At 44.7% G+C, this 14,364-nt stretch overlaps 4 protein-coding genes across 7 annotated transcripts; all 4 read left to right on the forward strand.

Moving 5' to 3' along the window:
* Nucleotides 1-6: 6 nt before the first annotated feature.
* Nucleotides 7-8,225, forward strand: LOC145709599 (uncharacterized). Of its 3 annotated transcripts, none has more exons than XM_081787282.1 (11): nt 7-297; nt 340-1,398; nt 1,642-1,929; nt 1,974-2,105; nt 2,150-2,445; nt 2,486-4,324; nt 4,367-4,516; nt 4,565-4,781; nt 4,952-5,199; nt 5,694-5,982; nt 6,080-8,225. In XM_081787282.1, the coding sequence occupies exons 1-11, from the start codon at nt 265-267 to the stop codon at nt 7,688-7,690; spliced, it is 6,162 nt and encodes a 2,053-aa protein (XP_081643408.1). In that variant the 5' UTR covers nt 7-264; the 3' UTR covers nt 7,691-8,225. The 3 variants fall into 3 exon arrangements, with proteins under 3 accessions (XP_081643408.1, XP_081643411.1, XP_081643409.1); XM_081787285.1 differs by having other exon boundaries at nt 5,694-5,862; XM_081787283.1 differs by having other exon boundaries at nt 4,952-5,088.
* Nucleotides 7,938-10,444, forward strand: LOC145708788 (intraflagellar transport protein 81 homolog). The gene is made up of 7 exons (XM_081786487.1): nt 7,938-8,163; nt 8,427-9,395; nt 9,440-9,533; nt 9,675-9,746; nt 9,791-9,933; nt 9,973-10,142; nt 10,187-10,444. Exons 1-7 carry the CDS (start codon nt 7,938-7,940, stop codon nt 10,325-10,327), a joined length of 1,815 nt encoding a protein of 604 aa, XP_081642613.1. The 3' UTR covers nt 10,328-10,444.
* Nucleotides 10,445-10,462: 18 nt separating this feature from the next.
* LOC145709608 (cilia- and flagella-associated protein 53-like) lies at nt 10,463-12,437 on the forward strand. The gene is made up of 10 exons (XM_081787293.1): nt 10,463-10,540; nt 10,590-10,655; nt 10,707-10,799; nt 10,848-11,115; nt 11,164-11,480; nt 11,524-11,683; nt 11,727-11,821; nt 11,869-11,955; nt 11,996-12,238; nt 12,283-12,437. Exons 1-10 carry the CDS (start codon nt 10,490-10,492, stop codon nt 12,376-12,378), a joined length of 1,476 nt encoding a protein of 491 aa, XP_081643419.1. The 5' UTR covers nt 10,463-10,489; the 3' UTR covers nt 12,379-12,437.
* On the forward strand, nt 12,433-14,224 carry LOC145709611 (cyclin-dependent kinase 1-A-like). 2 transcript variants are annotated; one of them, XM_081787298.1, is made up of 7 exons: nt 12,433-12,565; nt 12,665-12,812; nt 12,865-13,066; nt 13,110-13,350; nt 13,535-13,657; nt 13,703-13,877; nt 13,927-14,224. In XM_081787298.1, exons 1-7 carry the CDS (start codon nt 12,532-12,534, stop codon nt 14,051-14,053), a joined length of 1,050 nt encoding a protein of 349 aa, XP_081643424.1. In that variant the 5' UTR covers nt 12,433-12,531; the 3' UTR covers nt 14,054-14,224. The 2 variants fall into 2 exon arrangements, with proteins under 2 accessions (XP_081643424.1, XP_081643425.1); XM_081787299.1 differs by having other exon boundaries at nt 12,434-12,565; nt 13,715-13,877.
* The last annotated feature ends 140 nt before the right edge of the window (nt 14,225-14,364 follow it).

Consider the following 14,364-nt stretch of genomic DNA (forward strand, 5'->3'; position numbering starts at 1 on the left):
CTGTTAAAAAAACCTGTTAGATGTGATCACGCTCGGTTAACCTTCCAAGCATCACAACCGAGCCCGGACTCTGTGCCATATGAAATCGAACGATCAACAAGTAATGAAAACATTCTGGGCGAGGGAACTTGGACCCTACATTGGAGAAAGAAAGTAAAGAAAATAGCTTCTAGCAAGGAAGCGCTGCCAACTTCGACAAACGAGGATCCACCTGCTGATGATGCGATCGTTAACAACGCTGAGGTTGAGGACGATCCTTACAATATGTTCATGCAAAATACCCCGGCGCCGGCTCTTGTAATTTGCACTTCAGTATTAAAATTTTAACTTTCATTTAAGCTACCTGGTGATGAAGATGTTCCACCTACACCGCAGGCACAACCCTCTTCACCAGCACCCCCATTAGTGCCAGTATCTCCAGGTCCTAAACCTCCTCAGCCTCAGCCAGCATTAACAGCAAGCGATCCGACTCAATCATCACATCCTTCCACGGAAGTGACACAACCAAACGTTACAGCCGATGCTACATCAAGAGTTTTGGAAGAAGAGAAAACTACGCCCGTTGCCCCTATTGACCACCGTGACCAGCCGTCGACTAGCAAGCTTATGCCATGGGAGAAGTTATCTACGCCCACAATTATCAAGCCGAAGGTAGAGCCCCGTTCGCTACCTATGTGCGAACCGACTAAAAATAGCAGCGAAGCTTCGAAGAAAAGCGCTCCAACGAAAGAATCGTCCAGCGTGGACGATGCATCGCCTAAAAAGCCGGTCAAGAAACCCACCTATTCAAAGGCGAGAAAAAAAGAGTCCTCGAAAGTCAGCATCGAAGGCAAGAACACCGAAACATCAACTTCGACAGTCAAGAAGATAGTAAAGCCGTACGAACAAGTGTTGAGAGATCGGCAATATGAGGAGCACCTTCTGAAAATACCCGATATATTGGCCGGGAAGCACAAAATCCAATTTTTCGATGACAGTGATGTGGAGTACTCTTCAGGAGATGATTCTTCTGATTCTGGGTCCGATGTCCCAGACTACGAGAAATATTTTGGACCATTTGGACCGTCCTCTCCGAAGAAAGTCGAAAAAACGCCATCTCCAACTGAAGCTTCCATGCACGATGTGCCTCAAATCGAATCTCCTGACGTGGCTTCCACCAATGACGTTAGCATGGAAACAGCAGATGAGCAAATGGATGTGTCACCACCGTCTCTGGAATCAGTTCCACCGCCATCTCCTCCAGAGCAGCCTTCTGCTGTTGACCCGCCGCATTCTTCGCCCTCCCAACTGGCCGTTCCTGAACCATCTCCTGGTGCGGCCATCCGAGGACAAGACGAATATCTCGCCGAGTATTGGCGAGAGTATGAGAAACGACAAGAGGAGATCGATCTGAAAAAGGTAAAAAGAAAAGACCCAAAGAACTAGAAAGATACGTCGTGCGACGGCTTTACAAATCAATGACTTTGAAAGTGTCGACGAAGATTATCTCGACACAGATTCAGTCTGGGGTTACAGAATTTCACACAAAACAGCCACTCACACGTGTGAATGATTGATTGCAATCATTCAGTTCAACTTCTAAGTATCCCCTTGTTAGACTCTGATGGTGAAATGCATTTATCCGTTTATAAAATATTAAAGGCTGTCGATAAACTGGAGAAGGAATTTCGTCTTGGCAAGGGACCGACAAGGGACCGAAAGAGGACATCTTCCCACTCCCCGCCTAAAAAGAAAAAGAGGGAACCTCTTAAGTCTTCCCGCGCAGCGCTTGGGAAAACTTCGAACGAGATTAAAAATGCTCCCTCAGTCAGTTCTGCCAAGTCTCCCCGTATTTCTAAGGAGAACAAACCCCCTTCTTTGGTTGAAGTGAGAAGAGAAACGCCCGAGACTCAAAACGTCTCCTCACCAATGCATCGCTCGTCGGATGAGGTTAGTTGCTTGACTTTTAACTTGATTACTGAACTCCACTTTAGTCTGCCGGGGCAAATATCATTCCAATAGTAAAGTCCGAGCCATCTAATGATGAATTGACGACAAAACGAATTTCTGCATCATCTGAGTCGTCTTCGATGGCTGATCCATCTGATGATGTTATTGTCTGCGAGGTAGTGTATCTCATTTTTAAAGTTATCCTCAAAACTATACTTAGTCGACGCTGAAGAATAAATATGAAGAATTCAAATGTCCATACAATCCGGACTGTAATCTAGTATTCCAGCCCAAGAGCCAGCCTCTCAAAAATTGGGTTCTTAAAAACAAAGATGCGCTGGATTGGCATATACAGATTTATCATGATTCTTCCGGAAAGTATATTCCGACGTCTTGCGACAAATGCCACTTGAGGTTTCTCACTTTGACCGTGAAGAAGCAACACAGCAGGGAGAATTGCGATTACTTCCGGGTGAATTTCGTGGAACTTCTTCTCAAAATATCGCTTCCCGAAAGGTTAGAAATATTCAAAACGCAAGGGTTAATTGAATTATAGCTCAATTGAACCTGGAAAGCGGGCTTCTCGCCGAAGAAAAGAATCCGTCAAATATACTGAACCGGAAACTAACGATTCTGACTCTGAGGAGCCAAAAAAGAGAAAAGTTCGTTCAAGAAGTGGCCGACGAAGTGGTGATCATTCCAGAGAGCCGCACCATGTATATGCGCCTAATAAAAGCAGATGGAGGTCTGCACCTGACGATAGCTCACAATCAAAGAAGTTGAAGCTTGGAATTCCTCAGAGAGCTCCCATGGTGCCATTGCCTGACGAATCCCCGTCGACTTCTGCAGTTTCCGATGCTTTTGAAGAAAGATTTTCTTCTATCGGACAGAAAGCCACTAGTAAGGACACTCCGACCGACCAGAGTCCTTCTGAAGAACACCAGCCCAGCTGCTCAAAAGATGATACTCGTATAAAAAAGGAATTTATAACTCCACGAAAAGAAAAACATCAAGATCTGGACTCTAGTGACGTGACAGACTTCAGAGAGTTTATTCAAGAGTCTGAAGACAGTCAGCAATCGACTGATATCCGCCGTGAATCTCCTATTGAAGAACAAGTCACTTCTGAAATTAAAGTTCCTAACTCGCAAGCACTTGACTCTGGAACGAAAGCCCGAGACTCGTCCGAGAAGCGTGAGCGATCGAAAAAGACCCAGTTCTCTGTTGAGCCAAAACAAAACGAAAATCAGATGAGAGCAGAAGATGCAAAATCGAGTTCTAAAACGAGTGATCAAAGTTCGACCGAGGTGGATGATCAACCGTTAATAGGATGGAAGAAGCTATGGGAACAACTTCAAAATGAAGACGAAAACGCTGCGCAGTCAGCAGATGTCGGCGGTGACTCCATGGACACTGGTCCAAGGAAGACTGCTATAGAAACGAGAAATGACAATTCGACCGAGTCACTTTCTACCAATGTGGAGACTACCGTCCAAGTGAGGGAAGAGGAATCAGCTGCTGAGTCAGAAAACCAACTCGAAGGCAATTTAGAAGCCGCCAATGAAGCAACCCTGGATGACTCGCATCCGGAGGAGGCAGAGGTAGAAAATGGTGTCATGAAAGAACCATGCGCTGAATGCCCGTCTGATGACGAACCATCGTCGGACGTTATAGTTGTGCCTGAAAGAGAGTTGAGCGAAGAAGAAATACGTATTCGTCGAAATAAGATTTTGTCAGAAATGTATAATCTTCTAAGGAGGGCCACGTCACCCGAACTATTCGGTGAAATCCGGCAAGTGATAGATGCACTCAAGGAACACCGGTTTAAAACAGATTCTGATTTCAAATCTCCCGAAAGAATTGTTGAGGACTACAAAAAGCGAGTCAATAAGCAACGGATAATAATGATTATCGATAGCGATGATGAGCCATCTTCCCCCTCTACGATCGCGTCGACAAGCACAGTTGTCGACCGTACGACCGAAATTTCACCGGGAACTGCAATCAAAGAAGAAGCTTCATTTCTGGAAAGTACGAACTCGTCCTCGGGTCCTATTAGTACTCCAAACAATAACGACGATCTACCCGCGCGTTCTTCTTCTCCAGCTCCTTCATCTAGTCAGTCTAAAGACAAGGACAACACTCAACAAGTTTCGGCGCAGAATGAGGGAACTAGCGCTGCTTCGGAAAATTGGCCAGGAAGAAGAGAGACTCCGGTGGTGTTACCGGTTCCCATTAGATCTTCAGAGAAACCTGCATCAGTTGTAATTCCGGCTGTTTCATTTCCAAAGCAGGAGCCAATGGATCCTGAAAGCATAGAAGCGCGTTCTCGTCGAGGCACGTTCATTGACGAAGAAGATGAACGCGGTGTCATATGTTCGAGAGTAATATGCAGGTATAATAATTATCTTTGCACTATTCTACTTTCCGTTTTAAGTAATGAGGAACGGCTCGATAATGACCCGACTACTGATTCTTCACCTGAAGATGCTCATTCTCGCAAACGCGTGAGACCAGAAAGCCCTATCTCTGCTGAGATGCCATCCACCTCAAAGCAATCGAGACGTCAACTGGATAATGAGCAACTGTAAGTTTTAAAATCCTTGAATATTTAATTATCTCGATATTTCTCTAGTGAAATCGAGTGTCACTCGCAGAGCTCCCAAGACAGCGTCAGCTCTCAGAACACTAACTCTCCTCGACGGTTAAGTCTCCACAAAAAACCGCCGATGGATGAGAAGAAGAGGGCAGACAATGCAGTCAAGTTAAAATTCATCAAACAGGGCTACAATGGTGCGAGAGCAAATCCTACTCAAAGCACTCTCACTTCAAGAAAAGAGGAGATCTCAGATAAAAGAAAGAGTTCAAAGCTCTCCTCTAAGAAAAATTAAAATGCAATAATCAACAACGTCTATTCCCTATTACCTCAAATAAATTATTAACACGGATAATTGTTTGTTACTTTCTCTTTTGCTCATGTTTATGGAAGCCTCTGATATCAGGCCCGTTTTTGAACTCTTGAAAAAGTGAGGAGACTGATTCCACACTTTACGACGCAGTCAACAAGGAATCGGTTAATGAACTGCAGACGTTCGCGATCCAGACGCTCGAAAATACAGACGATATGACGGAGGAACAGCGTGAAAAGTACGAACAAAGGTGGGACGAGGCAGAGGAGCTGCAGGAAAATACGGCGCAGAAAAAGGAGAGTCTTGAACTTGAAATTCTACACTTGCAGGGCAAGCACGGAGATCAAAGCAACAAAGTTCGGTAAGACAGTTTTTTTTTTAAGGGGGCCCATTTGTCTTTGAAAAAAAAAGGTACTTCCCATCGTCCTAGACGCATGGTTAGTGTCTTACTAGAAGGAGAAAGGTTCGAACTTGTTAAAATAATTATGACCAGAAAATTCTGACCGCCAGAAGCGCTAGAATTTCAATTTTTCCATCAACAAGTCCATTTTTGGTGGCGCCCGATTCGAACAAAAGCGCGCCTCAGCCAATCAGCGCGCGCCATTTTCGAATAGTGGCGCGAACAATGCATTTTAATGCATTTTCAAGGCTCATTTACGGTTAAAGTTTTAATCAAAATTTTCATTTTATAATTATTTTGACAAGTTCAAGGGGCGGTCTTTCATAAAAGACCTCATTCGACCCTATCTGGCAACTGGAAGTACCTTTTTTTTTCAAAGACAGCTGGGCCCCCTTAAAAAAAAAACTGTCTAAGTAGATTATAAATCGAACGATCACGGAAACTCTCTTGTTAAGAGAGCTGGAACGTTGCGAAGATACGAGACACACGTTTGGAACGCGAAGTCTCCGACGAGAGCGAAATAAAACTTCAACTAGAATCGAGATACGGAAGAAGGAAGAGAAAATGTGCAACAACAAACTGGCACCTCATCACCTGATTCCCAACGAGAATCTCACAAACGGCGTACGTCTTCGTAAACATAATCAATATGATCTCAAGATGATGCCCTTCTTGCTCCCATTTTTATTTCAACCGGGAAAAGAGAAAAATAGGGACACGACCACGAAATGTTTTTGGAGTGAGGTGTGTCGGGTGACTTGTTCTTTTCTTTTTGTCCGTTCGTCTCCATTAGTGCACGTCTTGTCGATACTTGTTTTCACCGACTAATTCTGATTTTTAGTTGCTCAAAAAGTCAGAGAAAGAGACCTGCGGCCGCGTGCGAGTACAACTGCCTCCTCTAACTGCTACACCTGCGAAAACTACATCATGGTTCAACCAGCGCACCGATGTCGCCCGGAAAGTGGTCGAGGAGGAGAAAATGGTCAAGCGCACTCTAGGCAGTCGTCCAGGCTTTAGCGTACAAGCCACTGAAGAAAACGGCGTCGACATTGTTGACAGCTTGGACTTGGATGATTTGCCAATGCCGACGTTTGAGAAAGTTTCTGAGCTACTTCAGGACAAGAGGGAGAAAACTGTGAGCGTCGAGGAAAGTAAAACGCCCTCTTCGGCGGTGCCGACTGATCCGCGAAGACGACCTTCAGCGGATACGCCAGAAGTAAAGAATGTCGAGGACAGCAAAATTGAGGAGAAAAAGGCTAACCCTCTTCAAGTAACTGAGAAGCTTTCTTCGCCAAGGGATCCACGCAGGCGTCCCTCAATGGAGATCTCCGAAGAAAAGCGAGTCACGGACTCAAAGTCAGCTGAGAAGGAACCTGGAAAAGGCGTCGAAAAAACTAACAAGCCTTCTTCGTCAGTGCCAAAAGATCCTCGCGTACGACCTCCAACGGGCAAGCCAGCTGAGACGCAATTCGAAAAACGCGTCGAGCAAACAACGAAACCATCTTTGCAAGTGCCAAGAGATCCACGTCGGAGACCTTCAACGGATAAGCCTGAAGAGAGGAAAGTGGAGTCGAGATCAGCAGCAAAGCAAGTTGAAAATACTCTTCCGCAGCAAGGGGTCTCGAAAGTGAGAACTGTCACGAGGAAAGTCGCCCCTTCGCCTGCTAAAAAAATGAGAGGGACCTCGCCAGATCCTCAAAAAAAGGATACTCTCGAGCAGGCGCCTCGCTATTCAAACGGACAATCTCAAACAAAACATGTTCCTAAAGGTCGCGTTTTTGGTGGAAACACTCCAGAGAAGCCAGTGAAAATGTCTGGCCAGTGGATTAATAGGAATATCGCGTCTGATCAACTAGCGAAGCAAGACTCTCTGAAATCCCGTCCTTCTCCTCCAAAGCCCAACGAAAAGCCTAGCAAACAGCATGCGCCTGAGCCCGCTGTCCCCGACTCACCGTTTTTCATGGCTGACTTACCAGAACCTATCATATACGATAGGGGCAACAGCGGAAGTAAAAAGCAGGGAGGTTCCTCTCACAGAACTTCAAATGTGTACCAGAGCTCCAAACCAAGGGATCCCAACTGCCCTCGCTACACTCCTCCAAAAAGACCACCGCACTACTCTCCACCAAAACGCCCTGAAATGCCGTTCGAACATCAAGGAAGATCTTCTCATTCGGATTATTCAGGTCAACATTCCAACAATCGCCATTTCGCTCAAAAAGCTTGTACTTCAAAACAAGGCGTGGGATATCCACCTCAAGGTCCAACAAAGCGCTTAAATAGCGACCAGCAAAGACCTGCCGATCCTCATCGAAAACGCCAAAAGACCCACCATAATGCAGCTCCAGATGCTCACATTAAAAACTGTCACCAAAATCGACGGTCTCCGACTGATAGAGCTGCTCAAATTGATAAATTTAATTTGAACCAAATGCCAAATTTTGAAATTTGACATTTTTTAATTGAAACAAATTTGTACATAATTTTACCTCACTTACACGACCCCCTTTTTGGGTAAGTCAGAAAAGTATTCAATATAGTTTCTTGCTTACCCTTTTCATCCTATTTATACGCGTCGTTCACAAACTGTCTACCGCTGCCCTACTGAAATAAACACCACAGTGAGATATGCAATCGATAAATTGTTTTCCTTTCCGCAAAAAGAATAACGCAGGATTTTAAGTTTTCCATCTCCTAGAATGAGTCTTAGTTCTGAGGAACTGCAGGGGATTACCCATGTGTTGGCAGAGGAGCCGTTTAATAAGACCATCTCGATGGTGAAGCTGGACACGATGTCCGGTGAAGACTACATTCTCCTCATGAATGAAGTCGTCCACTATTTGGACAGCAAGCAACCGTCACTAGTTCAGTGCAGAACTGAGCCTCCAGAAGCACGAGTTGTGCGACACCTTGAATTTCTTAAAGGCATTCAATACAAACCACACGAGCCAGCTGGATTTAAAAAGGGCATTCTCATGGGGGAAAAGAAATATATGCTCCACATCTTCAAGTTCATTATCCTCGACTTGGCAAATATCAAAGAACGGGCATATCTAGCTAGATATCTGATGAGACTACCGGTGCCAAAAGGAAGGGAATCCATTTTTTAAGCTTCGACTAGCTATTACTGATAACTAATCAGAATACAACAAAAATTTCACGGAGCTGTGAAGTGATTCTCTGAAAAGAACTGATCCAGTCGGACCAGGAAATCCATGAAGCTTGGAACGCATACATCGAGAAGCTAAACGAATTCAAGGAAATCCACAAGTCCGTCGTTCAGCAGCGGAGGGATGGGCCAGATACAGATGGTGTTCGCAGGGATATCAAGCAAATGGAAGAAGAACGCAACCAAATCGCCAATCGAGTAGAAAAGGCTGACAGAAAAGTTAAGAGCCTTCCCAACGCGGATGTCTGGATAACCGCGGCCAGGAAACTCCGTGAGGAAAGAAATAAAGAAGAGGAAGTGCAAATGCAGATCAGGGAACAACAAACGCAGATGAAAGTGCTGGAATCGCGACTTGAGCGGGCAAGCACGCGTCTTGAATCCCTTTCCCAGCAGCGCAAGGGAATGACAACAAGGGATCTCATCGAACGCACGGATGAAGAACTCAAAACAGCAAAGTATCGAAAGGACGAACTTCTGCCAAAGAAACTCGCCGACCAGAAGCGACAGCTCCAAGCTCTGAAAGAAGCAGCTGCTGATAGCAATCCTGACCGTATTGACCTGCTCGAAAAAGTGCGCATTCTTCGCGACGAAGTTCGTCGATACGACGAGGCTAAGATGGAAGATGCGAAAGATCCATCGCTCGTTGCTTTCCGAAAAAATGCGAAGGACCTTGCTCGACGAAAGGAAGCTCTCAGCAACACGCTCCGCAACAAGCAAGATGAAGAAGAGGAGATCAACAAGGAGGTCACTCAGAAAAAAGAACTCTTCGAAAAAGAATACGGCGGTGCGAAAATGTCGGATGAGGACTTCCAGGAGTACGGAGCCAAGATGCGCCAGGAAGGCAAAAAATACAATGACGCCCGTAAGATGCTGAAATATTTACAGCAAGAAAATGGTCTGCTTTCGAGAACAGCGGAACTTACCAAGAAAAACCTCCAGACTGAGGAGGAAAAGTTAGAAGAACTTGAACGTCAACACGGTGTAACTGGTAGTGTTGTTGTCTATTTTGACTGTAGTAAATTATTTTTGCAGGGTTTACGGAGCTACAAGCAAAACTTGAAGCAGTTTCCACACTGAAGCAAGACAAGGATCACCAGAAAGAAAAGACTATGGAAGAGATCGCCCAGTACGTTTATTTATATTCAAGTAGATTTAATAAATCACGCTCCGTCTACGAGGACGAAATGCCCTATTGCCATAGTAACCAGTCATATTTGATAAATTGTTAAAAATGGTCTTGGAAGGTGTCTTGACAATTCATTGTTAGGTTATCAGAGGAACTCAATGCGAAGATCAATGCGAAGAGGGAGTCCATTGAGCCTGTTCTCAAAGAAGTCAGGTCAGCCTCCCCGCTCGAGTCTGTTTTATTAACAAATATGTTAGGCCTCTTCGAACCAAGCATTCTGAGCTCAACAAAAAGATGAAAGAAGCCAAGAAGAAGTACGACTCTGTGCTGGCTGACATCGAATCCTCTCGAGGAAACATCGAACGGGAGCTGACTAAGATCCGAAGGCACCACACTGACCGTAAGACTTGACACTATTTTCAAATCGCATCATTTTCAGAGCGTGCGCAATTTCAAATCCAGCGCGCTCAGCTTGAAAACTTCCGATCTCTTCAAGATCGAATCCAAGATGCTGAGACATGGCGCGACGTGTTGCAGAAGAAGCTTCGCGAGTCTGAAATTCAGGCCAAGCAGTTGAGAGATCAGCAACGATCTATCCGCGAGCAGAAGGTCTTTCTTTTTATTTGGATTCGGAATTGTAAACAAAATTTCAGTCTGCAAAAAAGGAGGAGGAAGCCGCTGTATGGCGAAAAATGATCAAGCTGATCCAACTGAAAGAGCAGGACGGCACCACTAAAATTCGCAAGACTCGACCCGTGACAGTCCGAAAGGAGCAAGATCGTCTTGTTCTCTAATTTTCCATTTTCCTTTTTTTTACATCTGTATCTGCATTTTCACCATGATGTCTCTATTTTTCTATTTACAAAAATATTTCTTATATTTCTAGAACATATGTTTTTATACTGAGCACACATTTACCCTCGTTGAGGTTTGATCATTTATAGGAAAACTTCAGAATGCGCACGCGGGAGTTCACTGGGCCCACGCCCCACTCAGTGGCTTTGATGGTAACTTTCACTTTTCTCTCTCAACTTTGCACTAACACTGTTTCCGCAGTTTAGAAGCAATTCAAACAAACCGCGGGATTATGTTATCCAAGAACGGCAGCGAACAGCTCTCCAGGTAAGCGTTCTCTCCAGGTAACTCGTCCTTTTGCTCATGCCCGTCTTTTAGAACCAACGTCAAGATGCGATGAACCAGAAGATGACCCAACTCACCTTCGATTTGAAGAACGAGTGGGAGAAGAAAACCGACAACGCCATCCGTGTAAGTTGCCATTTTCTGAGATAAAAATCATCTGACCCATTCATTTAGCGACGAAACATTCAAAACAGAGTCAATGCGAAGCTATTTGAGCATGAACTTGCTCTTGAAGAACGCAAAAATCGCCTAAGCGATATTTTGACGGAGGAAGAGTCGAACTTTGACAAGGAACTTCAAGACCATCTGAATGGAGAAACAAAAGTTGAGAAGCTCGCACGCATGCGAGCGCGCGCCAAGGAACTCGCCGAAAAGCGAGAAGCCGAAAGACTCAAAATTGTGGAAGAGAAAGAAGAACAACGATGGCGAGGAGAATGCGAAGGTAAACTTGCCTGACAGTGAGCTGACGCAGAGATGAGTGATTCTTTAGAACTGCGCGAAGTGATGTCCCGCCGACACCAAGACGAAGTCTGCACAGCGCGCAAGCACCAGATTCAAATCAAAGCGCAGCTCCACAAGGACCACCTCGAAGAAGAAAAGCTTTACACTCGTCTGTGGCGCGAAGACGAGCTCGTCAAGCTTCACCGCGAGGAAACAGAAGCGATGCAGCATCACCAGGCGAACCAGCAAAACGTCGCCATCCTCAATAAACAGGTCGCGTTCAAGCTCGAAAGGCAGCGAGAAGCCGATAGAGAGAAAGAACGCGAATTCCAAGAGCTCGAAGAAGAAAGAAAACAACGTCGAGAGGTATCAAATTCAGAAGATGTTTATATATACTCGTTAATTTCAGGAAGACGAAGCTAAATACATCGAAATGCTGCACAAGCGACAAAACTTCAAAGAAGAGCTTCTCCACCATCGAGACATCCGCGCAAAGCGAGACGAGCGCAAGAGAAAAGAAGAAATGAAACTCGACGCTAAGATCGTCCGAGAAGCCTCCAAAGCGCTTGGTGAAATCAGAGCTTTGACTTTCAATCTTTACCTTCATTTTAGATGACGAAAATCATTTCGCGGCTGAGCTCCGCGACCAGAGAATCTCATATGAGAAGGAGTACCGCGAATATCTTCGACAACTTCGACAAGAGGAGGTATAAATAATCCTTAATAAGGACCGATTGAATTTTGAATCTTACAGGCTGAGCGAGAAGCTGAAATCGACCGACTTTACATCGAGGACCAACGCCGGGAGTGGGAAATGAAGTCGGCCAAGCAACGAGATCAGGTTTTTAAATTTCTTGTTACCAAATACTCAACGTTTTAAGAACGCCGCTCGCTCGAAACTCCTGAGCGAAGTGATGCAAATACGGGAACAGCAGCTCAACCACAAGGCTGCAGTGAGGAGAGAAGAAATCGAAGCTAAGCGGGAAGAGCGCGGCCGTGTTATCGCCGATGTCGAAGCCTTCAAAAAAGAAGAAATCGAAAGAAAAGAGAGAATTTCAGAACAAAACCGCTATTTCAAGAACTACCAAATGGAGCAGGCAGAGCGTCTTCGCGAAGTTAAACAGGTCTGTTGCCATAAGCCAGCTCATTAATTAGTTCCTAATTCTAGGCTGAAGCTGAACAAGTTGAGAGGGACCACGCAGAAGAGCTCGCACGGATCGCTGCCAATCACGAGCGCGTCCGTAGAGCAGTCGAAAAGCTCTAAACCATCAAACATTGAATATTTTCCTATTTTAATACATTCTATTTTCATAAAAAATGCTATCAGTTCAAAATTGTAGTCATGCTTTATCCATGAAGATAATTGAGCATGAAAGCCAAAATTGTATTGTTTTAAGATCCTGACTTAGGCAAAGAAATGAAAAAACGGAACATTGACCGACCCCCTACTCAGGAACGAGTCTTATATTATTAATTGCATCAGACGTTAGATTGAAAAGTCAATTTATTTTCAAACGTACTTAATGAAAACTGTATGAGCCTCGATTCAAAGAATCTGGACAATTATCAGCGCATAGAAAAGGTCGGAGAGGGAACCTATGGCGTCGTTTACAAGTCAAAGTATAAGCTCACTGATCAATTAGTCGCGCTCAAGAAGATCAGACTCGAAGGAGAAGAAGATGGTGTTCCCGCAACAAGGTAAGTCCATTTTATCTTTTCTTTATTTATTCAACGATGATTCCTTCTCAAGTATTCGAGAAATATGCACGTTGAAAGAACTCCAGCATCCGAACATCGTCAAGCTCATCGATGTTATTTTGGACACTACGAAAGTTTATTTGGTCTTTGAGTACTTGTACATGGATCTCAAGAGATACATTGACGAGCAAAAGACAGAAAAGACAAGAATGGACATGGGACTCACTACAAGCTACGCTTACCAAGTCTGCCAGGTATAACTTATAGTTTTTGGCGGTTTTTTGACAGTTCTTCTAGGCAATGGACTTTTGCCACTCGCGGCGAATCATTCATCGTGATATGAAGCCACAGAATCTGTTGATTGACAGAGGAGGACTCATAAAAATCGCCGATTTCGGCCTTGCGCGGGCATACAAGATCCCTTTCCGGCCACTGACACATGAAGTGATAACGATGTGGTACCGAGCTCCTGAGATTATGCTCGGAAAGGCCATCTACAGCTGCCCAGTAGACTGCTGGTCCGTCGGCGCTATTATCGGTAAGCTATGCGGTAGGGATTCTCACGGAAAAACAAATTGTACTCAATTTTCGTGAAACTTTCACTCTAGATGTAATTTTTTCCGCTGATTCTAAATATGCAAAAATCAGCCTATGCGAAAAATATTTGCCCATTGCCAAAGAATATCAATTCTTGACCATCGAGTCTCTATTACCGTATTCAGCGGAAATGCTTACGAACGTCGCGATTTTCGCTGGCGACTCTGAAATCGACCAGCTCTTTAAAATCTTCCGTGTTCTCGGAACACCGACAGAAGACACCTGGCCAGGGGTCTCCCAACTTTCAGGTATTGTGTCCTCTTCTAGCATCACTTTCTGACCTGATTAATTAGAGAACAATTTAGAATTCAATCTAAACTTCCCTATCTTTCCTCGTGGCGAGTGGCCTAATCCGCAACGCTTTAAAATTCCTGCAGCAGCTGTCGATCTTGTTCACAAATTCCTCGATTTCGATCCTGCGAAAAGACTGACTGCAAAGGAGGCTCTCGACCATCCTTTTTTCGACAGGTTAGTTCAAGTACGAAATTGGAGCAAGAGTTGAGCATGTTATTTCCAGGCTAAACAAAACCCTGTTTCCGGGCAATAAAGTCCCGGCAGTCCCTTACTACGACGAGGAAGCGTCGAAAGCCGCAGCAATCCTTAACCTCCCCCTTCCCGAATGGAAAGAGAACCAAGCCGCCTAACTGCCCTGTATCACTGAAACACTCCAATACTGTACCATTCCACTAGTCACACAAAACCGTGCTTGTGTGTCTTTTTGCTCTAGCGTGTTCCCCGTTGGGAGAAACTAACATGTCTTGCGAGTGGTTCCTTTAGCCAAAACCACAAATAACTGAAAAACAATAAAATATATCTTCCATGATTTCCATTCTCTATTGGAGAAAATCTCTACTTCAATAGTGTTCTCAGTGTAATCTCTCGCAGTTTCTTTTGACGCTAATTTCTACGCATACGGAATCACGCAGTGCAAATGCGCTCAATTATTTTGGGTGAT

This window comes from Oikopleura dioica, chromosome XSR (assembly GCF_907165135.1).
Source record: "Oikopleura dioica chromosome XSR, OKI2018_I68_1.0, whole genome shotgun sequence".
Classification (NCBI taxonomy): domain Eukaryota; kingdom Metazoa; phylum Chordata; class Appendicularia; order Copelata; family Oikopleuridae; genus Oikopleura; species Oikopleura dioica.

Excerpts from the sequence above, each read along its gene's own strand:
- LOC145709599 (XM_081787282.1), top strand. The coding sequence starts at position 265 with ATGTTCATGCAAAATACCCCGGCGCCGGCTCTT. Across the intron at positions 2,446-2,485 it reads AAAATATCGCTTCCCGAAAG|CTCAATTGAACCTGGAAAGC; the intron begins GTTAGAAATATT and ends ATTGAATTATAG. Across the intron at positions 5,200-5,693 it reads GATCAAAGCAACAAAGTTCG|AGAGCTGGAACGTTGCGAAG; the intron begins GTAAGACAGTTT and ends TCTCTTGTTAAG.
- LOC145708788 (XM_081786487.1), top strand. The coding sequence starts at position 7,938 with ATGAGTCTTAGTTCTGAGGAACTGCAGGGGATTACCCATGTGTTGGCA. Across the intron at positions 9,534-9,674 it reads ACTATGGAAGAGATCGCCCA|GTTATCAGAGGAACTCAATG; the intron begins GTACGTTTATTT and ends ATTCATTGTTAG. Across the intron at positions 10,143-10,186 it reads GATCTATCCGCGAGCAGAAG|TCTGCAAAAAAGGAGGAGGA; the intron begins GTCTTTCTTTTT and ends ACAAAATTTCAG.
- LOC145709608 (XM_081787293.1), top strand. The coding sequence starts at position 10,490 with ATGCGCACGCGGGAGTTCACTGGGCCCACGCCCCACTCAGTGGCTTTG. Across the intron at positions 11,116-11,163 it reads ATGGCGAGGAGAATGCGAAG|AACTGCGCGAAGTGATGTCC; the intron begins GTAAACTTGCCT and ends GTGATTCTTTAG. Across the intron at positions 11,684-11,726 it reads AGAAGCCTCCAAAGCGCTTG|ATGACGAAAATCATTTCGCG; the intron begins GTGAAATCAGAG and ends CCTTCATTTTAG.
- LOC145709611 (XM_081787298.1), top strand. The coding sequence starts at position 12,532 with ATGAAAAAACGGAACATTGACCGACCCCCTACTC. Across the intron at positions 13,067-13,109 it reads ACGCTTACCAAGTCTGCCAG|GCAATGGACTTTTGCCACTC; the intron begins GTATAACTTATA and ends CAGTTCTTCTAG. Across the intron at positions 13,351-13,534 it reads GTCCGTCGGCGCTATTATCG|CGGAAATGCTTACGAACGTC; the intron begins GTAAGCTATGCG and ends TACCGTATTCAG.